Source organism: Euleptes europaea, chromosome 7, assembly GCF_029931775.1.
Source record: "Euleptes europaea isolate rEulEur1 chromosome 7, rEulEur1.hap1, whole genome shotgun sequence".
Classification (NCBI taxonomy): Eukaryota; Metazoa; Chordata; class Lepidosauria; order Squamata; family Sphaerodactylidae; genus Euleptes; species Euleptes europaea.
The window spans coordinates 99,748,982-99,776,912 of NC_079318.1; the positions used below are offsets into that span (position 1 = coordinate 99,748,982).

Sequence of the window (27,931 nt, forward strand, 5' to 3'; positions counted from 1 at the left end):
TCTTTTTGGGTGCAGAGCTGTTAAATTGTCCTCCATATAATTCAGGAACTAGGAAATGTAAATAAGGAACTGGGAACCAACTTCACCCTCCTCATAAAAGACCAGCACTGGACTTATCTGGTTGAGGTCTCCCCCCCCCTTTTTTTCTGTTGTTCTATTATAAAAACAAAACAAAACCAGTTTGAAAAGGAGCAGCAGCCAAACAGTGGGGCTGCCCAATGGAAGAACTTGGCAAGTGGTGGGGCGACCCCCGCCCCACCCAATAAGCAGCAGCTTTATAAGAACATTTGAATCATAAGAGTCGGAAGGGGCCACCAGGGTCATCTAGTCCAACCCCCTGCACAATGCAGGAAATTCACAACTACCTCCCCCCCCACACCCCCAGGTGACCAGAAGATGGCCAAGATGCCCTCCTTCTCATCATCTGCCCAAGAAGAGCCCTTCTGATCTAGTCCAACCACCTGCACAATGCAGGAACTGCACAACTACCTTCCCCCCCAGCACCCCAGTGACCCCCTGCTCCGTGGCCAGAAGATGGGGAAGAAAACCTCCCGGCTCCCTGGCCAATCTGGCCTGGAGGAAAATTGCTTCCTGACCCCAAAGTGGTGATGGACTGGCATTACCCTGGGCATGTGTCAGTGAGGGCATTGATGTTTTTGCATTTCAAAGTCTACTTGTAATTATTTCTTTGTATGTTCTATATATGCGGTATCTGTCTTTCTCTTGCCATTCTGTCGCTGGATTTCTCAAGGATGCTGATCTCGTAAGCTTCTCTGAAATAAACTTTAAACTCTCTGTAACGTCTGGAGTGACGTTTATATTACTGGAATGCTACGAGGTACTGAAACCCTGACAGCATGCCAGTAAGGGTCACCACGAGACTTGACCACTGGTTCATCCCTGCCTGCCCTCCCTCTCGTGATCTTGCCTAAGTTCACAGAAGCAGAAAAGGGCAAGAGTCCACTGGCACCTTAAAGACTAACAAAAATATTTTCTGGTAGCCTAACAAAAAATATTCTTGTTAGTCTCTAAGGTGCTCCTGGCCTCTTGCCCTTTTCTACTGCTGCAGACAGACTCCCACGGCGACCCACTGGCAACTGAGTTCCCAGAGCCAGCCTTGCCCTGCGTTCTCGCCCCGCCCCTTTTATGGGTTCCTCCCTCCCTGCACTCCCCGCCCGCCCGCGGGGACGGGGCGGCAGGAACTACAATTCCCAGCGTTCTCCGGGGCTGCGTCGGCACCATTTCCGGCGAGGACCGGAAGCGGCCCTTTAGGAGGGGGAGGCAGAAGCCGTGAGGGCGGCGGGCGAGGAGAGTCGTGGTCGCTGCTGCCGCCGGGCCCGGCTGAGGAGGGGCAAGATGGTGCTGGAGAGCACCATGGTCTGGTGAGGAGGAGGAGGAGGAGGCCGGGACGGGCTGGAGGATCGCGGCGGCGGCGGAGGCTGTTGGCCTGAGTCATGGCTGGGCCCAGGCCGGGGAAAGGAGCCTCGTGAGCCGCCCGGCCTTGAGTGGGGAACGGAGCAGGCGCCTCCCGGGCCGAGGGTGGGGCGGCAGTCGCCGGCGAGGGCCTAGTGGAGCCTCCGAGCCCAGGCGCAGTCTACCTTTGCGGAGCCGGGGGGGGGGGAAGCTGGGCCAGGTGACTCAGCAGGATCGTCTGACACCGGGGGGTGGGAGTGGGGGATGGGCGGGGGTGCGGGCGGGCTCTCCCCTCCTTTCGCCTGGGTCGCCAAGCGCTGGCCTAGGCGGAGGAGGGCTGGGGAGGAAATCCCTGCCGGGTTGTGTGGATGTCACGTGAACACGCACCCAGGGGGACAGGAAGCTGCCTTCTCCTGAACCAGACCCCCCTCGGCCCATCAAAGTCAGCGTTGTCTACTCAGACCGGCTGTGGCTCTCCAGGGTCTCAGGCTGGGGTCTTTCACATCACCTACTTGCCTAGTCCCTTTAACTGGAGATGCCGGGGATTGAACCTGGGACCTTCTGCATGCCAAGCAGAGGCTCTACCCCTGAGTCACGGCCCCTCCCCAAGAGCTGAACACACATGAACACATAAATCTGCCTTCTACTGAATCAGACCCTCAGTCCATCAAAATTAGTATTGTCTACTCAGACTGGCAGCGGCTCTTCAGGGTCTCAGGCAGGGGATTTTCACATCACCTACCTGCCTAGTCCCTTTAACTGGAGATGCTGGGGATTGAACCTGGGACCTTCTGCATGCCAAGCAGAGGCTCTACCCCTGAGTCACGGCCCCTCCCCAAGAGCTGAACACACATGAATGAAGCTGCCTTCTACTGAATCAGACCCTTGATCCATCAAAGTCAGTATTGTCTACTCAGACAGCTCTCCAGGGTCTCAGGCAGGGGTCTTTGACACCACCTACTTGCCTGGTCCCTTTAACTGGAGATGCCAGGGATTGAACATGGGACCTTCTGCGTGCAAAGCAGAGGCTCCACCACTGAACCACGGCTCCTCTCCATGGCTCTCCGGCAGGGGTCTTTCACACCACCTACTTGCTTAGTCCTTTTAAACTGGAGATGCCAGGGATTGAACCTGGGACCTTCTGCATGCCAAGCAGAGGCTCTACAAACTGAGCCACGGCACCTCCCCTATCAAGTATTTTATTCACTGCGTGTTCTTGAAATGCTGCCCTTCTTACTCTCAGTGGGAGCCTGAGAACGAGCCCTGCTGGGTCAGACCAGTGAGGGTCCATCCAGCCCAGCATCCTGCCTCCCACTGCCCAGTGGCCAACCAGTTCCTCTGGAGGTCCAGCAACAGGGCACAGGGGCCGAGGCCTTCCCCTGATGTTGCCTCCTGGCACTGGGATTCAGAGGTTGACTGCCTCTGAATGTGGAGGTTCCCTTTAGTCCCCATGGTGTAAGAACATCAGAAGAGCCCTGCTGCATCAGACCAGTGAGAGTCCATCTAGTCCAGCATCCCGTCTCACACAGTGGCCGACCAATTCTTCCGGAGGTCCAACAACAGGGCATAGAGGTCAAGGCCTTCCCCAATGCTGCCCCCTTGCACGGGGATTCAGAGGTTGACTGCCTCTGAATGTGGAGGTTCCCTTTAGTCTCCATGGCGAAGGAACAGAAGAAAAGCCCTGCTGCATCAGACTGGTGGTCCATCTAGTCCAGCATCTTGTCTTACACAGTGGCTAACCAGTTCCTCTGGAGGGACAGCAACAGGGCACAGAGGCCAAGACCTTCCCCTGGTGCTGCCCCCTGGCACTGGGATTCAGAGGTTGAATGCCTCTGAACATGGAGGTTCCCTTTAGTCCCCATGGTGTAAGAACATCAGAAGAGCCCTGCTGCATCAGACCAGTGGTCCATGCAATCCAGCGTCCTCTTTCACACAGTGGCCAGCCAGTTGCCTGAGGGCATAGAGGCTGAGGCCTTCCCGTGATATTGCCTCCTGGTGCTGGAATTCAGAGGTTGACTGCCTGTCCCTCTAGTCCAGCATTCTGCCTCACGCAGTGGCCAGCCAGTTCCTCTGGAGGGCCAACAACAGGGCATAGAGGCCGAGGCCTTCCCCTGATGTTGCCTCCAAGCACTGGACTTCAGAGGTTGACTGCCTTTGAATGTGGAGGTTCCCTTATTTACTTGGGCTAGGAGCCACTGACAGACCTCTTCTCCATGTGTCTGTTTAATCCTCTTTTAAAATGACAGACCTCATTCTCTCCCCCACCTTTTTATTGATTTCACTTATAACCTACCTTTCTACCCAATGGGAACTCAGCACAGCTTGTTTTCCGCTCCAGTTTATCCTCACAACAACCCAGTGAGTTAGGCTAGGCTGAGAATGTATTCTTGGCCCAGGCCACCCAGCAAGCTTCCCTGGCAGAGTGGGGATTTGAACCTGGGTCTCCCAGATCCTAGTCCGACACTAACCACTACACCATACTGTTCTAAACTTTAGACTTACCGCAGCAGCCCAGTGAGGCAGGTGAGGTAGAAAGAGAGATTGTGACTAGCCTCATGTTTTTAAATATATTTTTAAGTTTTATTAAAGTATGTGAGAATATTACAGAATATGTCAAAATATACAAAAAACCTAAATACAACAAAAAAAGAAAGAGAAATATAAAACAATACAGAAATAAAAAAAGAAACCGACTTCCAACTCTCCTCATACAGAACAGAATATTATATATATTATTTCTTTTGCGAACATCACATTTAATTCTATCTTTACTTTAGTTACTATTTGACTATTTCCACCTCAATCTACAATTTAATAAATTTAAGTTCTAAAACTAGCCTAATGTTATCCAGTTCTCCAGTGCCAGCATGGTGTAGTGGTTAAGAGCAGTGGACTCTGATCTGGAGAACCAGGTTTGATCCCCCACTCCTCCACATGAAGCCAGCTGGGTGGCCTTGGGCTAGTCACAGCTCTCTTAGAGCTCACTCAACCCCGGGGTGTCTGTTGTGGGGAGGGGAAGGAAAGGTTATTGTAAGCTGGTTTGATTCTTCCTTAAGTGGTAGAGAAAGTCGGCATATAAAAACTCTTCTTCATGGCACGGGCAGGGATTTGAACCTGGGCCTCCCAAGTCCTAGTGACATGCTTTAACCACTGTGCAGCACTTACTCTGGAGCTGGCAAGCGGAGGAACTGAGACCTTCTGTATGAAAACATGAATGTGATGATTAATAGTAATGTTTCAAGAGGTACTTTGGGGCCTAGATTTTGTTCGGTGCATGGAGAGGACCAGTGGTTGCTCTTGAGAAAAAAGCCATCCACAGGCCAGGGTTCTGGGGGGCTTTTGAAGTGCCTTTTTATTATATTTATTAATTTTTATCCTGCCCTTCCCAACTAAAGCCAGGCTGGGGGCTGCTGACAACACAGAATTACAATTAGAATAATAAATACCTTATAAATAATTAAAACATAAGACTTCCAACCTTTTCCACAAAGGGTGCCTGCAGTGCTGAAATGCCCATGATGTTGTTGGGTGGCAACCCCTGAATGTTAGCCAGCCTGGCTCCCTTTGTCTTGCTGCCTCCTCCCTTCTGTGGCAAACTCCACAGGGCAGGCTGAAATGCTGCCAAGTAAATGTTGGGCCTAAATTTCCTGTTTTAAAATGGCGATACTTTTCATTTCGCATTGCAAACAACCCTCTTGCTTTGCTTTTTAGAGGCTTCCTCCAAGAATCTGGTGTGGCCTCAGGGCTGAGAGAGCTCCAAAGCCTCAGTAACATCGACATAATGACCTTACAGGCCAATTGTAAAGATTAGGGAAGGGCTGTGGCTCAATGGAAGAGCCTCTGCTATACATACAGAAGGTCCCAGGTTCAATCCCCAGCATCTCCAGGTAAAAGGATCAGGTAAGAGGTGCTGTGAAAGACCTCTCCTTGAGACCCTGGAGAGCGGCTGTCAGTTTGAATAGGGGCCATGGCTCAGTGGCAGGGCATCTGCTTGGCATGCAGAAGGTCCCAGGTTCTATCCTCGGCATCTCCAGTTAAAAGGATCAGGTAAGAGGTGCTGTGGAAAACTGTGGAAAACTTCTCCTTAAGAACCTGGAGAGCCGCTGCCCATCTGAGTAGACAAGGCTGACCTTGATGGACCGAGGATTTGATTCAGTAGAAGACAGTTTCATCTGTGTACATTACAAAAAAAACACTGGGTTTCAATTAATACCTTGTAATGCTTTGGTTTTATTATTTTTTTATTAGAATTTTAGAGTTGGAAGGGGCCATACAGGCCATCTAGTCCAACCCCCTGCTTAATGTAGGATCAGCCTAGAGCATCCCCGACAAGTGCTTGTCCAGCCTCTGCTTAAAGACTGCCAGAGAGGGGGTGCTCACCACCTCCCTGGGGAGCCAATTCCACTGTCGAACAACTCTTACTGTGAAAAACTTTTTCCTAATATCCAGCTAGTACTGTTCTGCCCGCAATTTAAACCCCTTGTTTTGGATCCTATCCTCTCCTGCCAACAGGAACAGCTCCCTGCCCTCCTCTAAGTAACAGCCCTTCAAATCCTTCAAGAGAGCCATCCCCCTCAGCCTCCTCTGTCTCCAGCAGGTTCCTACAGAGGCAGCATAAATATTTTTTTCTAAATAAATAAATTTCCAGCAAAGCCTGAATTTCTGCTCTCTTTGGGCCCCTCTTAGCGTCGACAACAGCGAGTACATGAGGAACGGGGACTTCTTGCCAACTCGCCTGCAAGCCCAGCAAGATGCCGTCAACATCGTCTGTCATTCGAAGACCCGGAGCAACCCCGAGAACAACGTGGGCCTTATCACTTTAGCCAAGTATGCTCGTTTAAGCTCCTTTGCGTTTGAAGTAGTGTGGGTCAGAGGGTGTGATCTGTTGCGGTTGGCCCCTGTCTTCATTAGTTACTTTGTCCTTGCCCCATGGAAGTGGGGCAGGCCATGTGTGTGCATGCGCGTTCACACTCTGGAACTGTTGTGTCCACCTGCCCCAGCCTGTGTTATGTTTATTGCGCCAAGTTTTTAAACTGCTTTTGCTGTTATGGCTTTTCCCAAGCGACTCTGGGAATGACCTTCTGTGAAAGCAGTAAAGGAGGCGCATACAATCAGGCTGGGAATCAAATGGAGATGGCGGCCACTGATCGCCAGGATTTGGAGCTTGCTCTCTAGAAACACCCCCAGTGATGCCTACTCCATGCCCAGAAGATGGCCAAGATGCCCTCCCTCTCATGATCTGCCTAAGGTCATAGAATCAGCATTGCTGACAGATGGCCATCTAGCCTCTGCTTAAAAACCTCCAGGGAAGGAGCGCTCACCACCTCCCGAGGAAGCCTGTTCCACCGAGGAACCGCTCTGACTGTTAGAAAATTCCTCCTAATGTCTAGATGGAAACTCTTTTGATTTAATTTCAACCCGTTGGTTCTGGTCCGACCTTCTGGGGCAACAGAAAACAACTCGGCACCCTCTCTATGACAGCCCTTCAAGTACTTGAAGATGGTGATCATGTCCCCTCTCAGTCTTCTCTTCTTCAGGCTAAACATACCCAGCTCCTTCAGCCTTTCCTCATAGGACTTGGTGTCTAGACTCACCAACTTTGTAGAATTTTATGGTTTTAATTATAGTGGTTTTACTGTATTTGATAGATATTTATTGTATAGATTGAATGTTGTTAGCTGCCCTGAGCCCAGCTTCAGCCAGTGATGGAGGGCAGGGTACAAAATCAATAAAATAAAAATAAACAGCTGTAGGGCAGAGGCTGTGACTTGGTGGCCAAGCTCCGAGCATGGAGAGGTTCCCACCTTACATCTGTGGCCTCTCCAGTTAGGGCCAGAAAGACACACACACCCTGCTCTGTCTTGCGAACTTGGAAAGCCGTTGGCAGGTAACGGAGACAACAGTGGGCCAAGCAAAGGGGGGGAGGTAGAAGGCAGCTTTACATCTACCTGTAGAACTTCAGTAAGACCCCCCCTCTGCTGGATTGTAACATTTCCCACCTCCCTTTGGAGATTCTCACAATACCTTGAGTGTTTCTCTCTTTTAGTAACTGCGAGGTGTTGACCACGCTGACCCCCGACACGGGCCGCATCCTATCCAAGCTGCACTCGGTGCAGCCCAAAGGGAAGATCACCTTCTGCACGGGGATCCGAGTGGCCCATGTGAGTACCCTTCCCCTGCGTGTCTCTCTGCCGATCCCGGGTTGCAAAAAAAGAGGGTATTTCATTAATGAGGCTTTGAAAGAAGCGTGCGGGCCCCTCTCGTTTGAGGCGCCTTGGGTTGCGAGCAGGTGGGTGAGCGTGAAGCTTTTCCTCAGGACGAGGCTGTTCTAAGGGAGAGCCACTATATTTGGGGGGGTAGTATTTGGGGGAAGGCAGACAGGATATGGGCAGTAGGCCTTTCTCCAGCCTGTTTTGCTTGGCGTGTATCTTGCTGGGATGTTTCGCCCCATGATCGAGGCAACTACAGCAAATGCTTACACTGGCAGGGATAACCACGGGCTGCATTGGCCAGCCAGTTATGCCCCGAACCATCCCCTGCTCAGTCCTCCACCACTTGGCCTTATGCAGCAGGCAATGGGGGCTGAAGAGGGAAGGAATAGATGACAGGCGTTTGGGCAGCTAAATTGTACATCTGTGGATTTCACTGAAGCTTCATGGGGGAAACGGCAATTCAGAAATAGCTACAAGGGCAAGAGAGGGGTTTTAACATGTAACATGAGCCCTTCTGTCCCAGCTGGCATTGAAGCACCGTCAGGGCAAGAACCACAAGATGCGCATCATCGCCTTTGTGGGGAGTCCCGTGGAGGACAACGAGAAAGATGTGAGTATCCTGGTTCCTGCCGGTTCTCCTCAACACAGCCCTGCGAGGTAGGCTAGGCTGTCAGAGGGTGACCAGCGGTCACACCTAGCCAATGGGAGATTTGAACCCGGGTCTCCCCAATTCAAGCTAGAAGCAGCAAAATTGGGGGGTGGTAGTCAGACCTCCTGGCTTCTGCACCCAGGAGGCCAGGGTGGTACAAATCCAGACACCCGAGTCCTCCTGGAGTGTGTAGGCGGGCAGTGGGCATGCTGGCCTTTGGGAGGAGGGGTACAGAGCGGCCTTGCCACTCATGGATGGCCCAAGGAGGCCCAGGGGATTTGGGCAGGAGCGTACCAGGCCCTGGGGCATGGTGGCTTCAGCTGTAAATGGGGGAGGGGGAATGGTCCCAGGACAGATTCAGATACGGCCAGCAGAGCCTGTCTTTTAACCTTTTCTCTGTTCAGCCTAATTAAAGTGGGCGGCAGGGGGCTATTTGGCAGCCAGGGACTTTGGGTCCGCCCTGATCACTCTGAGGCCCCTGCTGTAGACTCTCCTTGCATGGCAAAGCCGTTGGTGTGTTTTTAATTTGGGCCGGCCAGGCCGCCGCCCCTCTGCTGACTCTCAGGCCCTCCTTTGGTTCCAGCTGGTGAAACTGGCCAAGCGCCTGAAGAAGGAGAAGGTCAACGTGGACATCATCAACTTTGGCGAGGAGGTGAGGTGTGCAGGCCCGGCCTCCGGGGAGGCCTCACCCTAGAGTATTTTCAGTTTTGGGCACCCCAATTTAAGAAGGATGTAGACAAGCTGGAACGTGTCCAGAGGAGGGCAACGAAGTTGGTGACGGGTCTGGAGACCAAGTCCTATGAAGAAAGGTTGAAGGAGCTGGGTATGTTTAGCCGCCCTGAAGAGGAGAAGACTGAGAGGGGATATGATAACCATCTTCAAGTACTTGAGGGGCTGTCATATGGAGGATGGTGCCGAGTTGTTTTCTGTTGCCCCAGAAGGACCAGAACCAATGGGGTTGAAATTAAATCAAAAGAGTTTCCGTCTAGACATTAGGAAGAACTTTCTAACAGTTACAGCGGTTCCTCAGTGGAACAGGCTTCCTCAGGAGGTGGTGAGTTCTCCTTCCCTGGAGGTTTTTGAGAAGAGGTTAGATGGCCATCTGTCAGCAATGCTGATTCTACGACCCTGGACACTTCCTGGGAGGGAGGGCATCTTGGCCATCTTCTGGGCATGGAGTAGGGGTCACTGGGGTGTGGGGGGGGGTTGAGGTAGGTGTGAATTTCCTGCATTGTGCAGGGGGGTGGACTAGATGACCCTGGTGGTCCCTTCCAACTCTACAATTCTATGAGTTGGGTTGCCCACCAGGGAGCTTCTCGGCAGTGCTTCTGACCTCTCTGTCACCCCTTTCCCCCAGGAAGCCAACACAGATAAGCTGACAGCCTTCATCAACACCCTGAACGGCAAGGATGGCACCGGTTCCCACCTAGTGACCGTGCCCCCGGGCCCCAGCCTGGCCGACGCGCTCATCAGCTCTCCCATCCTGGCCGGGGAAGGGGGAGCCATGCTAGGCCTGGGGGCCAGTGACTTTGAGTTCGGCGTGGACCCCAGCGCTGACCCGGAGCTGGCTCTGGTATGCATGGAGGCGGCGGGGGGTGGCGTTGGTTGGCAGAAGGGACCGCCGGGCTCTGACCCGCCATCTTCTCTTCTCCCCAGGCACTCCGCGTCTCCATGGAGGAGCAGCGGCAGAGGCAAGAGGAGGAGGCCCGGCGGGCCGCAGCAGCATCTGCCGCAGAAGCCGGCATTCCAGCCACTGGTGGGGATGGTGAGCATCCGGACCATAGCAAGACTTTCTTCATGGTTCTCTCCTTCTCTTGGAGGAGCCAAAGAACAGATCCATCCTAGAGAGCCAGCGCGGTGTAGTGGTTAAGAGCAGTGGACTCTGATCTGAAGAACCGGGTTGGTTTCCCCGCTCCCCCACATGAAGCCAGCTGGGTGACCTTGGGCTGGTCACAGCTCTCTTAGAGCTCTCTCAGCCCCACCCACCTCACAGGGTGTTTGTTGTGGGGAAGGGAATGGAAGGTGATTGTAAGATGGTTTGATAAATGCTGCTGCTGCTGCAGTTGCCTTGTTTGTGGGCTTCCTATGGGCACCTGGTTGGCCACGGTGTGAACAGACTGCTGGACTTGATGGGCCTGGGTCTGATCCAGCAGGGCTTCTCTTATGCTCTTATGCCTCAGAAGGCTTTGGGGCTTGGGGTGTCTTTCGGCTTTCATCGGGTCCTAAATAACCACTACCCGAGACATCTTGGCACCTAGGATGTATCTCTTGCTGCTTTTGAGAGCCAGCGTGGTGTAGTGGTTAAGAGCGGTGGTTTGGAGCAGTGGACTTTAATCTGGAGAACCGGGCTTGATTCCCCACTCCTCCGCACGAGCAGTGGACTCTAATCTGGTGAACTGGGTTGGTTTCCCCATTCCAACACATTCAGCCAGCTGGGTGACCTTGGGCTAGTCACAGCTCTCAGCCCCACCTACCTACCTGTTGTGGGGAGGGGAAGGGAAGGTGACTGTAAGCCGGTTTGATTCTTCCGTAAGTGGTAGAGAAAGTCGGCATATAAAAACCAACTCTTCTTCTTTTGGGAAAGCAGTGGGTGGGGTATAAGCGGAAGATCCAGCATGTTGAAGCTTCTGTGTCTCTCCTGGTGCCCCAGAGTCAGACGACGCCCTCCTCAAGATGACTATTGGCCAGCAGGAGTTTGGCAGGGCCGGCCTGCCCGACCTCAGCACCATGACCGAAGAGGAGCAGATCGCGTATGCCATGCAGATGTCTTTGCAAGGGGCCGGTGAGTCTCGGCTGAAGCCCTCAACTTGGGCTCACCACCTTTGGCAAAGCCATGGCCCCTCTGGGTTGGCTTCGGCTGCCTGAACCTCCATGCGTTTATTTATTTAGAATATTTCTATGTTGCTTCTTTGGGAACCTGCCAAGGCGGCTCACAAAACGAAACATAAAACATCATAAAAATGATTAAAACCTTCCATTCAAAACCAGCAGAGCGTCAAACACCAGGCACCTTTAAGTGGCAGAAATTGGGCGGGGGAAACTGGGTAGCTTTCCTCTCTCCACGCTTTAGACCTTGAATTCACAAGGGACATTAGACACCCCCAGAGGAGATCCCCTGTTGTGTCTCTGCAATCCCCTGCTCTGGACTCTTTGCACTCACGCACACCCAGAGACGGTTTCACGCAGGGACATGCGGTGGGTTCCGCTGCAGATGAACAATTCCTATTGTAAAAGTCAAGCATTTTTGGGGTGTAAAGGCAAAGGATGCCTCTATCTATAATTCAGAATAAAAGGGTCACTGTGCGTTCGGTAATTTGCGCCAGAGCGGGGTGGCGCATCCTGGTGCTGCCGATGGGCTGCTGGTTGAGGCAGAAGTAGCGAGGGAGCAGTTCCAGAAAGCAGTTTGTGGGATTTCTTTGCCGTAAATTGTATCAGTTGCTACATTCTCAAACAATAGGCCAGTTCAGTGGCAGCGGAGTCTATCTGGGGCTGTTAACTAAAAAGGGTCTCCAGTGTGGTGCCTGCGGGTGCCTGCCAAGTGGGGCTTTTGCCCAGCAAAACTTCTGATTGGCTGTTAGGGACTTGATTGATTGTATGAGTTTTATTAAACGGTTCGGCAGCAGCTGCCCCCACAGCACAAGGATCTTCGTTGTGTGACGGAAGGTAAGCTGAGGCAGCTATTTTGTGGCTGGCTCTGCCTCTTGTGGCAGCTGTTTCGTGGCTGAGCCCTCGCCACCTTGTGTTGCAATCACTAAGGTGCCTGCAGACTGGAAAAGGTTGGGGACCCCAGAGCTCAAATAGAACCTCTGTATTCAGAGGCATTCTACCAGGTGTTGGGGCTCAAGTCTGCGACAACCATTCTTTCCATGCCCAACATGAAATACCAGGCTACAGCCTCATGGACATGCACACACAAATCTTCTAGGCTGGATTGGCCAGGAATCCTGAAGGTTTTGTTTTGTTTTGTTGCCACCTTCTGGGCATGGAGTAGGGGTCACTGGGGGTGTGGGGGGGGAAGTAGTTGTGAACTTCCTGCATTATGCAGGGGGTTGGACTAGATGGCCCTGGGAGTCCCTTCCAACTATATGATTCTATGGTTCTATATAATACGGAGGCGTAAGTTTTCAGGAAACACGAGTCCCTCTGTTCTTGGGGAGATCAGAACCCGGGTCTCTAGATGGAAGTGCTTTCTAGTTCCGGCTTCATTCCCCAGTTTCTAGCTGGAACCCCTTCCGTGAAGCCTTCCACAAAGGACAGAGGGAGCTTAAACCGTTCCTGTTTTCTCCCCTTTTTCTTCAGAGTTTGGGCAGGGCGAGTCGGCCGAAGTGGACAGCAGTGCGGAGATGGACACGTCAGAGCCCACCAAGGTTTGTGGTGGGGCAGGAGAGGGCTAGGGGTGAAGGCCCCGATCCAGGTATCCACAAGACCAGCATGGTGGAGTGGTTAAGAGGGGTAGTTTGGAGCAGTGGACTCTGATCTGGAGAACCGGGTTTGATTCCCCACTCCTCCACATGAGCGGCGGGGGCTAATCTGGTGAACTGGATTTGTTGCCCCACTCCTACACACAAAGCCGGCTGGGTGACCTTGGGCTAGTCACACTCTCTCAGCCCCACCTACCTCACAGGGTGTCTGTTGTGGAGAGGGGAAGGGAAGGTGATTGTAAGCTGGTTTGATTTTTCCTTAAGTGGTAGAAAAGGTCAGCACATAAAAAGCAACTCCTTCTCTCTGACAAGCGGGTCACCCAACACAGGTTTTGTTTGCGTATGAATATGGAGAAGAAGCCTCTTGTGCTTATGTGCACACACCCAGCACTCATGAAAGAAGTCCCTGTCCTTCCCCCAGAGGACTGGGGTCGGGGGGAATGTCAACCAGAAATCAAAACTGGCTCATAAGACGAGGCTACCTCACCTCCAGTTGCGTGTCTGTCCTTCAGCTCTCATGCAAATGCGTGCAGGCTGAATGTACCAGGCATAGATGCACACCTGCTCAATGTGCTTGCCTTTCATAATTTTGATCCCACAAGTCACTGGGGTGGGGGAGGACAAAGCCTCACTCTTCCCCCCTCCCCAGCTGTTCTGCCCTGTGGATCCCTCCACTAAGAAGTCAGACTTCACCAGCCATCCTCCTCAGGACCCCGGCCTCCTTTCTGCAGCCAGACAAGCCCGCAGTTTCCGTTCAGTGCTGGAATTTGCACACTCTTCCGAATTCCCCTTGTGCATAGTGCAGCTTGTGGGCAAACCGGGCTCCATGTGGCTGCAGCTCTTTGATTCTGAGGAATCTCGTGGTTCCTTGTGACAGGCAGAGTCCCCTTCGAGGGAGCCGAAGGTCATCGTGCACTTCTTGGGTGTGTAGAAGAAGAGTATGTGTTTATATGCCGACTTTCTCTACCACTTAAGGCAGAATCAAACCGGCTTACAATCACCTTCCCCTCCCCTCAACAGACACCCTGTGAGGTAGGTGGGGCTGAGAGAGTGTCACTAGCCCAAGGTCACCCAGCTGGCTTCATGTGGAGGGGTGGGGAATCAAACCTGGTTCTCCAGATCAGACTCCACCGCTCCAAACCCCCGCTCTTAACCACTACACCAAGGCTTGCTTTCCGGACCCACAAGGGGCCAGTGAACCCCAGAGTCATAAATGTTTTAAAAAGTAAACACCACCTTGAACCAAGAGGAAAGGCTGGATAGAAATGTTTTAATTAATGAAGAAATAGTTCCCAGAACCCTTTGCACCATGCCCGGGTTCCTCAACAGATAAGGCAGTGTGAGCATGGCTAAAATGTGGGCAGCTGCTTATTCCCAGGCCGTGGCCTGAAGCGCTTCCTCTCCAGCCTGCCCTCTCCCCCTATTCTCCACACCCTTCTTGAGTCCATGAGGACATCAGAAGAGCCCGGCTTGGATCAGGTCAGAGGTCCATCCGGTCCAGCAACCTCTTGGCGTAGCAGCCAACCAGTTCCCCTGGAGGTCCAGCGAACACAGCATAGAGGCCCAGGCCTTCCCCCGATGTTGCTTCCTAGCGTGGAGATTCAGAGGTTCACTGCCTCTGAACATGGAGGTTCCCCTTGAGTCACCATGGCTAGCAGCCACTCCTTATGAGCTTCTCCTGTGTCCCTCCCTTCTGCAGGAAGAAGACGACTACGATGTGATGCAGGACCCGGAGTTCCTGCAGAGCGTGCTGGAGAACCTGCCGGGCGTTGACCCCAACAACGAGGCCATCCGCAACGCCATGGGCTCCCTGGCCTCCCAGGCCTCCAAGGAGAACAAAGACAAGAGCGAGGAGGAGAAGAAATGATGCCACCCGGGCTTCCCTGGCACACGGCCGGGAGCCCCTCCGCTCTGCATGCCCGGGTTGCATAGCCAAGGACCCGCGGTCTCTGTAATCTTTCCAGGCTAGCTGGTGAGCCGTCACGGGTTAGGGAGGGGAGGGGGGGTAGGACTTTTTTTTCGGGGTTGTGGTTTAACAAGTAATAAACACATTAAATTTTCTCCATGTCCCCCATGGGTTCTTTAAAATTGTATTCCTAAACCCCAGGTGGCTTCTGCTGTGCCCATAGAACCACAGAGTTGGAAGGGGCCATACAGGCCATCTAGTCCAACCCCCTGCTTACTGCAGGATCAGCCTAGAGAGCATCCCTGACAAATGCTTGTCCAGCCTCTGCGTAAAGACTGCCAGTGAGGGGGAGCTCACCACCTCCCCAGGCAGCCGATTCCACTGTCGAACAACTCTTACGGTAAAAAAATTTTCCCTAATATGCAGCCCTCAATTTAAACCCATTATTGTGAGTCTTATCTTCTGCTGCCAACAGGAACAGCTCCCTGCCCTCCTCTAAGTGCCAGCCCTTCAAATCCTTCAAGAACCTCCTCTTCTCCAGACTGAACATTCCCAACTCCCTCAGCCTTTCCTCGTAGGGCTGGGTCTCCAGGCCCCTGATCATCCTCGTTGCTTTCCTCTGGGGACAAATAGTGAGAAATTGATCTTGTTTTATCACCTTTTTGTCCTCCCCTTCCTCCAAGACTGATGCAGGTGGGTCTCCACCCTTTTTTATCCTCCCACCACGTTTGCCCTGGCGGTTCAGGTGAGGGAGTGGCTAGGCCAAGGTCACCCAGCAAACTTCACAGCGCTGGTGGTCAGAACCCAGGTTTTCTGTATCCTGGCCCAACACTTTTGCCACTCCACCACACTGGCTGTGTCCTATAAACTACTTTCTGTTGGGCCAGGTGGTGTAAGAATGTTCCCTGTGGGTGATCAAGAGAGTTGTGAAACTCAGAAGATCGTTTCCCAGGGTCGCCATGTCAGTCTGCAGTAGAAGAGCTAGGTTCAAGTCCAGTGGCACCTTAGATCTGTCTCAAGGAAGGTTATGGAAGCCAGTGTGGTGTAGTGCTTAAGAGCCGGGGCTTGGAGCAGTGGACTCTGATCTGGAGAACCGGGTTCGATTCCCCTCTCCTCCACGTGAGCGGCGAAGGCTAATCTGGTGAACTGGGTTGGTTTCCCCACTCCTCCACCTGAAGCCAGCAGGGTGACCTTGGGCTAGTCACAGTTCTCTCAGAGCTCTCTCAGCTTCACCCACCTCACAGGGTGTCTGTTGTGGGGAGGGGAAGGGAAGGAGATTGTAAGCCGGTTTGAGTCTCCCTTAAGTGGTAGAGGAAGTCGGCATATAAAAGCCAACTATTCTTCTTCTTGTCGGGAAATGCCTGGAGATTTTGGGAGTGGAGCCTGGGGAGGGTGGGGTGTGGGGAGGGAAGGGAAGGGACCTCAGTGGGGTGTAATGTCATAGAGTCCCACCCTCTAAAGCAGCCATTTCCTCTGGGGGAACAGATCTTGGTCATCTGGAGGTCAATTGCAACAGCAGGAGATCTCCAGGTGCCACCCTGAGGTTGGCAACCCTGTGGGCCACTGAGGGGGGATCAGTGGAGGGAAATTGAGGGCTGGAGAGAAGGTCAGCGAGGGGATGTGGAGAAGAAAAAGGCCTTTTCATGCCTACCGGGAGCCGTCCGGCCGCATTCGGATCATTCAGCCAGGGCGGCGCAAGGGACGCAAACCCCATTTATGGCTGACCCCGAGGCGGCCTTCGGCTCCAGGGCCCCTCTATGGGGGACCGGCCTGCCACAGAGGGCCTTTTCTGCCCTGGGAGAGCTGCACACAGACCCATTCGTTTGATCCCCGGCCTGGCTGAAAATAGTGAAACTCAGAAGCTCACTCCGTTTGTCCGTGGGGCTTCTGACTTGGCCACTGGAGATTGGCCAGCTGAGCACATTAAAGCGACGTTACTTCAGTGGCAGCTGCCACCGCAGTGTTGGTTTTATTCCCTGTCACTCCTCTTTCCTGGGGGTGTGTGGGGGAGGTAGTTGTGAATTTCCTGCATTGTGCAGGGCGGCTGGACTAGATGACCATGGTGGTCCCTTTCCAACTCTGTGATTTTCCCAGTGTATTTTCTGAAATTAGCCCTCTTGTCCCCTGCACTCGGGCTTCTCTGGGTGGCTCCTCCTCCTGTGGCAGCCATTTTGTGTTTGGGCTCACCGTCCTGTGTCAATTCCAAAGGTGTCCACAGGCACACAAAGTTTGGGGACCCCAGCCTCAATCAATTCTTATATTGCCTCAAATTCATAGGTTTATTGGAGGGGGGAAAGAGCTGTTTGGATACACATCGTACATCCAGTTTTTTTAAACTAGATTATTAGAGTTTTGCCTATTGATTTGAATTTTCCAGCAGTCACCGTACTACCAATTTTTATTCTCTGGAGTTCTGAGCAAAATCTTTTGTGGAACATGTACAGAGTGTATGCTGTTTCCAATGGTCCCGCTGTAACAAACTTAAGTGCTGTGCCATGAGGGGATATACAGTGAATCCTCCAGGTATGTCCTGCTAACACGACTCCCCCCGAGTACAAGCAGCTTTCCCCCCTGGAGCTTATTTCAAGGAAATATGAAGAGTTGGTTTTTATACCCCAGTATTCTCTACCTTTTAAGGAGACTCAAACTGGCTTACAATCGCCTTTCCTTCTCCTCCCCCCCAAACAGGCACCTTCCGATGTAGGTGAGGCTGACAGAGTTCGGAGAGAGCTGTGACTGGCCCAAGGTCACCCAGCAGGCTCCATGTGGAGGAGTGGGGAAACCAACCCAGTTGTCCAGATTAGCCTCCGCCGCTCATGTGGAGGAGCAGGGAATCAAACCCGGTTCTCCGGATTAGAGTCCACTGCTCTTCACTAATACATCACACCGGCTCTCCCACAAGATTCCTTGTCCCGTTAGTGGAATGTCTCTGTGGGATCCAACCCCCCCCCCCCACGGTACATTAATTTTGCAGATACGCCTCTGCTTTCTTGTTCTGCCCGATTCATTCTGGCTTTGTTAGCTGGGGGAAGGTGGGTCCACAGCTCTGTAGGGAACTAAAAGGCTGACCTGTAGAAATGTTACACAGGAGGCTGCTGGAACTGCCAATAATGTGGGGGTGGGCATGGGTTTGCAGTTATGAGGAATAGAAACCTGCATTTTAAAAGCTACCCCCCAAAATGCAGATTCTGCAGCAGTTGAATTTGTCAAATGCACTCTCTCTGCTCTTATAGAATTGCAGCAAAGCTAGCTGCCCCACTTTGGCAAGGGAGGAATCAGTCTTCCCAAATTGATCCTCTTCATGTACCCAGAAGACAAAAATGGCCACACGCACTCACTTTTATTGCTACCAATCTGGTTATACAAAGCCAGGGGGTGGGGGGTGGAAGAGAGCCCCTCCCACATCTGCCCTGCAGAGAAATGGCGTCTCAGCCTCTTCCTTCTAAGGATTGTCAGCTGTTGCTCCCGAGAACAGGCAGACCCCCAGGGCGAGAGCTGCGGTTTCGTGAACGGTGTGTCGGCACGGGTGTCTGCTTGGTGGTCTTCATGGCTCTTTTAAGCAGGCCTTGGAGACGCTACAGAGAAACAAGATGAAAATCGGTTTACAGTAAAACCGGCTTGTGTGGGTAAAACTGCCACCTTTGGAGGGTGCTGCAGCAATCTTCTCCCAGAAAGAGGGCACATGTCCCAATTAATGGAGAAAACTGGGGTGTGACTGTACCACATCTGCTAGAGCCAGGGTCAGGGCTTAGATCTGCAGGGAAGTGCCAGGGTGTGGCTGTACCACATCTGCTCAAGCCAAGGTCGGTGCTTAGATCTGCAGGGAAGTGCCGGGGTGTGACTACCCCATCTGCTCGAGCCAAGGTCAATGCTTAGATCTGCAGGGAAGTGCTGGGGTGTGACTGTACCACAGCAACTTAAGCCAGAATCAATGTTTTACCCCAGTAGGGAAGTTCTGTGCCATCTGCACTGCCGAACTTTAGCAGGGATGGTTGTCTGTTGAAGCCAACAGGAGAGGGTCTTGCCCCGCTTAAAGACTAGCAATTTTATTTTATTTTTATTAGATTTATACCCCACCCTTCCCCAGCCAGAGACAGGCTCAGGGCAGCTTACAACAAATGGCTGCTTTGCCTGATGCTCGCCTGCCGACACGTCTCGTTCCCCACTGAATGGGTGGCACAGAGGGTGCAAAACATTTTCTGTGGGGAGAAGCACCCCGGCTGTTGGGTTGCACTTGCCCAAAGGCCCCCTACTTCTCTGGGCCTCCCCAGCCAAGAACCTTCCTTGCCACAAAAAAAAAAGTTCTCTTCAGCCTTTATGGTTTGGATGTGCCCTGAAATAAGCCCCAGGCCCACTATGACTGAGTCCGAGCACTTCCACCCTCTTAGAATGCCCTCGCATCTATCTGTACATTCATACGCTGCTCTGTGCAACTGGGGGAAAGTGGGTTCTTTAGTTCATGAAAGGCTAGGCCAGGACATACTGGATAGTCTTCAAGGGCCCCCCTCAAAATTCCACATTTTAATATCTGATTAATTTAAGCAGGCAGGCAGAAGCTACTGAGCCCGATCACAATGGGAGAGCCCAGCACTGAACTGCAGCAAGACCCTTGGCCTCTGCTCTGGCTTTGTGAATTTAAAACCTGGCGATGGGCCCAAACGTTGCAGATGTCGTTGGATCGGTGCAGGGCAAGGCATCGCTGGGCTTGGGGGGTGGGGTGGGGGGGCTTCTGGCCCCTTCCAAAGCAAGAATTTTACACGTAAAGCTGCCTTATACCGAATCAGACCCTGGGTCCATCGAAGTCAGTACTGTCTGCTCAGAGAGGCAGGGGCTCTCCAGGGTCTCAGGCAGAGGTCTTTTCCCATCACCTACTTGCCTGGTCCCTTTAACTGGAGACGCAGGGGATTGAACCTGGGACCTTCTGCATGCCAAGCAGAGGGTCTACCACTGAGCCACGGCCCCTCCCCCACATTGTCCCAGGGAAGAGGAAGGGAGTGAGAACTGGCCGCCTCTCAGCCAGCCACCCAAAAGTCTCCAGTGCCAGCCCTTCGCCAGGACTGCAGCTGCGCCACAGACTCCTCTCACTTACGTGCAGAGCTGTTGACCAGGTACGTGGGCTTGTTGCTGCACAGGAGGGTGGTCAGGCTGCCGAGCGAGCCGGTGCCCACCAGCTGCACCTCTGTGGTAATGCCCAGCGTGGCATTTCTCTGCAACAGGGAGGAGAAACACGTTTCAGCAGAATGCCCTTTGGCTGGTTCGCTTATATTAACCACTCTGGCTGCCTCTTTCACACAGGGCAGGCTGATGGGTTTGGAAAATGGGGGGGGAGAGAGAGAAATGGTCTGATTGCAATCCCATCAGCTGAGCCACATATGCCCTCCCGTCCGGTACCACTGCGGCTGGGGGGGGGGGGCAGCTCTTCCTGCCATTTGTTGGAATTAAGCTGTTTGAACACACATGAGGATTCCTTAGATTGAGGTCATTTATGCATGGGAAGTTTTACCTGAGGTTCATTGCTGGCTGGACCCACACTTTCCAGTTGGGCATCTGCACCAAGCTCTCACCAAGCTCAAATCAAGTCCCTGCCCCTTTAAGTGCTGCTTTGTAATTGGCTTACTTTGTAGAGTTTACGGTGAGAGAAAATCCCCCCCAACCCAACTGCAGAAAAAAAGCATTTTAAGAACAAAAAAAACAAAAAACGGAGCAATCTGAACAGGGGTGGTGGGAGAAATCCAAGCCCCAGTTTTAAAAGGCCTTTCTTCTGCTCAGAAAGAGCTCCCAGGAAGCATTTCAATCCCCGCCTCTGGACATGCTGCTTTGTAATTGGCTGCGAGTGAAACCAAGCTTGTGGGCCCGCACTTTGCCTTCTGCATGGGGATTTCACTTGGGCTGAGCTCAGGGAAGATGGAAGAGTCGGGTTAACAGAGGAACGGGAAGGGCCGGACATTGCGAGGGCTGGCAGCGAGGTCATCTCTAATGGAGGGAAAACTCATGCATAACTCCAAGGAACAACAGAGACAGATCGGGGCAAACGTGAGTAAAAGTACCCACGCATAAATGACCTATGTGAACCAAATGCCTGACTAGATGGGTCTTGGGCCTGATCCAGCAGGGCTTTTCTTCTTCCTCCTCTCCCCCCGCGCCACCCCCACCCCAGTCAAGTTACAGATGACTTATTGCGACCTCTGGCGGGGTTTTCAAGGCAAGAGATATTCAGAGGTGGTTTGCCATGGCCTGCCTTGTATTCTTATGTCCTTATTAATGGCTTTGGCTATAAAATGCAAAGCAGTCCCTGATCTACCTGCTGGCCAAGGCCTGATCGTTAACAACTAATTCATGGATGCTCTGACCAGCTGTAGGGAATTATGGGAAAGAACAAGAAGTAATAGATGAGGCTGGAAAGTAAAGAAGAGACTGAACGTTCCTAGGGACAGCCGCTTGAAGAAACAGCGCTTTGCATACCCGCACAGATAGTTTGGAAGTTAGGGTTGCCAGCTCTGGGTTGGGAAATACCTGGGTATTTGGGGGGTGGAGCCTGAGGAGGGCGGGGTTTAGGGAGGGGCTTCAATGCCAAAGAGTCCAATTGCCAAAGCGGCCATTTTCTCCCGGGGAACTGATCTCTGTCGGCTGGAGATCAGTTGTAATAGCGGGAGATCTCCAGCCACCACCTGGAGGTTGGCAACCCTATTGGAAATGCAATTGTGTTTTTATGTTATGAGAAAAACACTGACCCGAATTGGTTCTAAGGATAGGTGGGGGGGGCAGAATCAATAGAACGCCCCGTCTGGTTCCCCTGTTAAAATGAAGTGACTGAACGGTTATCATTCCCATCTAAAGGATTTGCGAGAGAGCCCCTGCGGCTTTTTGTTTTCTCAGTTTGCAAACGGTCCATGCAGAATCTTGGAGGCTTTCAAGACAAGGAAATCTGCTCCTCTGAATTATGACGACGGGGCAAATGCAAAGATTCTTTTGCTTTGCCTCTGGCTGCACCCAGGACCGCTGCTGACCCTTACCAGCACCGCTTGGAAGTAACCCTCCAGATCCTGGCAAGACGGCAGCGGTTCGGAGGCTTCCATTTTCCGGGCCACGCAGCCTTCGGGTTGGCCGTGATACACCATCAGGTGCTGGAAAAAGTAATGAAGAAAGAGGAGAGGTGGGCGGCTCGCTTTGAGTAGATGGACTGCAGGCCGGCTTCCGAATCTCTCGGGTCCTGGCCTGCACCTCCCTTCCCACCCCGAATAATCAGGAACAGAATTAATCAATACGTGATGTCTGGTTGGCTCCCACACAACACAAGCAGCATTTCTCTGATGCAAGAGACCTCTTGAGTCAGAGGAAGGTGCTTTGTACACAGAAGAAGAAGAAGAGTTGGTTTTTATATGCCGACTTTCTCTACCACTTAAGGGAGACTCAAACCGGCTTACAGTCGCCTTCCTTTCCCCTCCCCACAACAGACACCCTGTAAGGTAGTGAAGTGCTCCCAATAAAGGTCTTTTACCTGTGGCACTATAAACTGCCCCTGTGTACATAAACAGGTGCAGGAATCCTCCTTTTAGACGTGACACTCGTGTAGATAAATGCGTGTCAAGAACTACCTCCCTTCTCTTTTCATCTTCCTTTCCTTTCACTTAGTCTGCATAAGCACGTACATTCCTCTAACTGCAACAAGTAACAGCTGCCGGCATTTAACACATTATCTAGTTAAAGGGACTCCGATGTTCCCGGCGAGGGGACTCTCTGTTCGGACCTAACACATGCGCAATTAGAGAATCGCTCGCTGCCAAAGTTGCTGAGTTGCTGATTTCAATAGCCAAGAATGACACCATGGGAAAATTAGAAATGTGTCCTTATTGAAGACAATTGTTAGAAGTGTATAAAAGTTGATCAATGCTGAACTGCAGTGTGATCCTTTCTCTTGCTTTCGGCTGGAGAAACTTGATCCCAGCTTGTACTGTTAAACTGGTACCATTAAATAGCATAAGCTGTGAAAGTTAATTCCTGATCTCCAAGGCGTTATCCTTGATCAGATCTACGTGGGGTAACGTGTTAGGCACAACAGTAGGTGGGGCTAAGAGAGCTGTGACTAGCCCAAGGTCACCCAGCTGGCTTCGTGTGGAGGAGTGGGGAAACAAATCCAGTTCGCCAGATTAGCCTCCGCAGCTCATGCGGAGGAGTGGGGAATCAAACCCGGTTCTCCAGATCAGAGTCCACCGCTCCAAACCACCACTCTTAACCAATATACCACACTGGCTGCCACCTCCGGGATGGGAAATTTCTGGAGATTTGTGGGGTGGGGCCTGGGGAAGTCAGGGTTTGGGGAGAGACCTCAGCAGGGTATAATGCCATAGAGCCCAGCCTCCAAAGCAGCCATTTTCTCCAGGAGAGCCGATCTCTGTCACCTGGTGATCTGCTATAATAGTGGGGCATCTCCAGGCCCCACCTGGAGGTGGGCAACAGCTCTGCAGGCCCCACCCCAATATCTTCTGCCTCTCTCCTTTGCTTTTACTGGCTCCCTATCAGACTTGGTAATTCTTTAACTAGGATGCTGTTGGAAGCATTTTGGGTGAAATAAAACCTGTAATACCATCTGGTCAGAAAACAAGTAAACTGAGAGAGCACTCCAGTGTTGTGCAACTACCTCTACTGCACTAGTGCACTGTGGATGAAGCCACAGGGGCCACCGGGCAACGTGCAGAGCGACAAGTTGCATTGCGCACTTTCTGAATATCTGATCTAAAGTGCCTTGGGAGTGACTAAAAATGCCACTGCAGTCGTGGTTTCCCCCCCCCCTTTGAAACCCCCACCCACTGACAAATCCATCTTCTCCAAGGCCCCGTAGCCCATACATCTAGCCTAGCGTTGCCCAATGAACTCTACGGCACTATGGAGACTTTAAAGGAGATTCCCACCCCCTAATTGCAGGCACTGGGCTCCTTCGCCCAGCGGTGCCTCCACTCACGTTTCTCAGGTCGCAGGTGACCCCCGGGGCCACGCCCTGTTCGCCCAGTTCGCTGAGAGCCAGGAGCAGGGAGGCTTCGTTCTGGACGTTCACCTGTGGGGGCAGGTAGCCGTAGGCGTCTCTCTGGAGCAGGGCATAGGGGAGAGAGAGAGAGAGACAGAGTCAAATGAGGGGGCAATGCCGACCAATCTGCCAGGGCGGAGGCTGCCTTGAGCCCCCCTAACGGGCAGTTCTGCTGCGGAAGTCAGGGTAGGGTTGCCAGGTCCCTCTTCCCCACCTGCGGGACGTTTGGGGGTGGAGCCTGAGGAGGGCGGGGTTTGGGGAGGGGAGGGACGTCAATGCCATAGAGTCCAATGGCCAAAGCAGCCATTTTCTCCAAGGGAACTGACCTCTATCAGCTGGAGATCAGTTGTAATAGCAGTTAAAACACCAGGGTGGATTAATCCTATAGAAGCATTTATGAAAAGGGGAACACAGCTTAATCTGGATATAGGTAATTATAGGGATATTATTGAGTATTGTGGTGACACTTGGACTCTTAAAACAAGAGAAGAACTCAAGATTGGAGATTGGTTTATGTATTATAAATTAAAGGATATATTTAATAAAGATAAATTAATAGGATTTAATAGAAATGAATCTAAATTGGAATTAATATTAAATATGGGAAACAAAGGTCAGATAGCAAAGATGTATAAATTTATTATTGAAACAAATTTAGAGCAAGAGAGGATAAAACCAGTTATGATAAAATGGATGAGAGATTTGGGGTATAATATTAATCTTGAGGTTTGGGAAAGATTATGGAAAATAGAATTTAAATTCACAATCACCAATGAAATAAGAGAGAATTTATATAAGACATTTTATAGATGGTATATTACCCCAGAGATGGTTAGTAAATTTAAAGGGGGAAATTCTGATTTGTTCTGGAAATGTGGAATGCCTGGTGGGTTTGTAAAAAAATTAAAAAGTTTTGGAGAAAGGGAGTAAGGGAGAGTAATAACTAGATTAATACTAAAATAAATATAGATCCAGCTTTTTATTTATTAGGAATCCCTAGAGATAATTTGAATAGGAATGATAGAGTCATATGTCAAAAATGTTTTGCAGCAGCAAGGATTATTATTGCGAAATCCTGGAAGCTAGTAAATAGACCTCTAATTAAGGACTGGAGAGAAAAATTATGGTTTTATATGCAGATGGCTAAATTAACAGATTCCCTACATGGGAAAGATGTGGAAGAATTTAAAACTATGTGGTCAAAAGCCTTCGCATACTGGGATAAGCTGGCAAAAATGAATTTTATTAATATAGTGAACGAGTTGTAGATTCAATTTTTGATAATTCAGATTAATGCTAAAATAATGTATTAATAAACTGTTTAGACACTTCTCCGGAAGTTCAACATGGTGGTGGGAGGGATTAAGGGCACACTGGTGGAGGGTGGGGGGAATAAAATGGGTAAGATAAATATAATAAGAATGTAATGATTGTATTTTGGGTTTTTTTATTTTATATATATATATCATTCTTATTATGTAGTTTTCTAAACTGTTATACTTTTGTTGTTGTTTGTTTTATTTTGTTTGAATATATATATATATATATATATATATATATATATATATATATATATATATATATATATATATATATATATATATATATATGTATGAGATCAGTTGTAATAGCAGGAGCTATTACAGCTAGTACCTGGAGGTTGAGCTGAGAGAAAGTATAGTAAGGGCTCTATAAATGACATACAAACTCTTATTCTATAAGCCAGTGAATTTAGTGACAAAAGTGAAAAAATTACATACAATCTAATAAAGGAAACTTATGAAAATAACTATGAGTATATGTGAGGCAATACAATGCAATACAAAAATACAAATATATATATATATATATTGGCTTATCTCATTCAATGACTTATTAGTCTCTTAGAATTTTTGTACAGTTCATATGCTTATTGTTCCCTCAGGAACCGGGAGAAAGATGATGGACGATAGGTGGAGAGGAACGCCGTCCGGATGCTTTGCGTTTTCACTACCCCGTGGGCAGCTTCATCAGCTCTCCTTTCAATTGGAGTCAAAGCTCCTTTAAGATGGAAACAAAAAATTCTAAGAGACTAATAAGTCATTGAATGAGATAAGCCAAAATATATATATTTTTTTGTATTTTTGTATTGTATTGTATTGCCTCACATGTACTCATAGTTATTTTCATAAGTTTCCTTTATTAGATTGTATGTAATTTTTTCACTTTTGTCACTAAATTCACTGGCTTATAGAATAAGAGTTTGTATGTCATTTATAGAGCCCTTACTATACTTTCTCTCAGCTTGACTTTTATAGTAAACGTGCCTTTTTTGCTCCAGTACCTGGAGTTGGCAACCCTATCTCCAGGGGAACTGATCTCTGTCACCTGGAGTTCAGTTGTAATCCCAGGAGATCTCCAGCCTCCACCTGGAGGTTGGCAACCCTATCTCCTCTTGGTTCTCTGAAATCACTTGTAGGGAGGACTGTCGTTTGCTAGCTGTTCAGATGGTCTACATCATGGGGTCCCCCCCCCAATCTTTTTGAGCCTGTGGACCCCTTGTGAATTCGGATCCCACATCTTGGGTGCAGCCACAAAAAGGATGCCCCTGGGGGCAGAACCAGCCACAAAATGTAGGGTTGCCAGGTCACTCTACGCCACTGGTGGGAGGATTTTGGGGCGGAGCCTGGGGAGGGCGGGGTTTGGGGAGGGGAGGGACTTGAATGCCATAGAGTCCAATTGCCAAAGAAGCCATTTTCTCCAGCTGAACTGATCTCTGTAGGCTGGAGGTCAGTTGTAATAGCAGGAGATCTCCTGCCACCACCTGGAAGTTGGCAACCCTAACAAATCTCCAGTGGCTATTTAGAAGCCCAGCTGGGCAAAAGCCCCACCTGGCCCTGCCCACTTTCTAAAAATACTTGGCAGGCCCCAGGAAAGGTGTTGGCTGGTGATGTGCTCCCCCCCCCATTGTCGTAGAGTCTAATGAGAGCAATGAGGGCAAGGAAGTTGGTTTGAGCTTACACCCAGTTTCATTGATCAATACACCATAGCTGGGTGAAAGCAGGATCTGAAGCCAACGGGGACTAAGATCCAGTCTCACACCGAGGCGGAGCCACAGCAAAACATTATATAGACTTTTCACATTCCAACAGGAGAAGATACTTTTTCCTGAACATCCGATGTTGGCTTGTCAACGCCACGTCATTAGTTTCTACAGCGCCTGCGTGAGCCTTGCTGCATTAATGAATGGAGCCTATCTTATTGAGCAGTTCAGAGGGTCCCTTTGCAGGATGAAGCGAAAGTAGCTGAAGGGGAGGAATAGGTGGCAGGGAGGCTGCTGGAGCCTTCCCTGATGCGAGAGGAAGGTTTCCAGCCTTTGGAGTGTGTGTGTGTGCCTACGTGCTTGGTGCTAAAGGAAAGGGGGTGCCACTGGGAAGCGGCGTCTGTGGTTTTGCTTGTAAGCAGCTCATGCGTGTAGCTTGCGTGTATGTCTGCACAGTGATGCAGGTGTGATTACTCAGGCACCACACTGGCACCATGATACCCACAGGCACCATGTTGCGGAACCCTGGACTACATTTTCTGGACCTTTCCAGAGGGAGTTGGTGTCTGCCATGCGGTGGGTGCAGGTGTGTGCACAATGGGCAGATCAGCGCCACTAACAGCGGCGCTTCCCTTTGGCAGCAGGAGCCTTCCTCTCGGGCTCCTTGCGCTGGAGGAAACCACCACCAGTAGCAGAATGAAGCTGCGGCATCCAGCCCATAATTTCCGTCTCCTCACCCTCATTTTTCGAGGGTTTCCTTCTCTCATTCAATACCGAGCTCTGAACAAGCACCGTGGCGTTTCCGGAAACGTCGTCCGTGCAAACCGGTCATCGTCTCCAGCCAGCGTCCTGCTCACCTGTCACATCGGCCCCCTCCTAGAGGAAGGAAGCAACGACAACCCCCACCCCCCCGCTTACCGGCATGCACGCAGCCCGTCCGAGGTACGTGGCCACGAGGACCCCCACCACGCTGATGGCCAGAGCCGACACCGCCCCCACCGTCATGATCACCAGCTTGCGGCTGGTAGCCGGAGGATCCATCTGCTCGAGGCCAGAATGGAGGGTCTGTGGGGAAATTGGGGGCAAGGGGGAGAGTCCAGTTGCCACAAAGTCCAGAGAGCTGCTCCTGGTCTCGGCCACTAATTCCCAAACATTAGTCCACCCCAAGAAACCCATGGCTCAAATAATGGAAGCTCAAAACACCTACCCGCAAAGGAGGTTGCTTGTTGTGTCTTGGCATGATTACCTGCTCTGGCCTTGTATCTTTGTAATTCACCTTCTCTGCA

General features: G+C 51.1%; 2 protein-coding genes across 2 annotated transcripts; one reads left to right on the forward strand and one right to left on the reverse strand.

The window, feature by feature from the left end:
* The first annotated feature begins 1,341 nt into the window (after nt 1-1,341).
* Nucleotides 1,342-14,651, forward strand: PSMD4 (proteasome 26S subunit ubiquitin receptor, non-ATPase 4). Its single transcript, XM_056852479.1, has 10 exons — nt 1,342-1,382; nt 6,100-6,240; nt 7,460-7,574; nt 8,149-8,235; nt 8,858-8,926; nt 9,632-9,847; nt 9,931-10,039; nt 10,925-11,056; nt 12,574-12,641; nt 14,395-14,651. Exons 1-10 carry the CDS (start codon nt 1,357-1,359, stop codon nt 14,560-14,562), a joined length of 1,131 nt encoding a protein of 376 aa, XP_056708457.1. The 5' UTR covers nt 1,342-1,356; the 3' UTR covers nt 14,563-14,651.
* A 3,402-nt stretch (nt 14,652-18,053) lies between these two features.
* Nucleotides 18,054-27,885, reverse strand: LOC130480923 (uncharacterized). Its single transcript, XM_056853546.1, has 7 exons — nt 27,853-27,885; nt 27,564-27,710; nt 23,561-23,683; nt 21,615-21,725; nt 19,691-19,808; nt 18,733-18,800; nt 18,054-18,176 (listed from the first exon to the last, which is right to left on the reverse strand). Exons 1-7 carry the CDS (start codon nt 27,883-27,885, stop codon nt 18,054-18,056), a joined length of 723 nt encoding a protein of 240 aa, XP_056709524.1.
* Nucleotides 27,886-27,931: the final 46 nt, after the last annotated feature.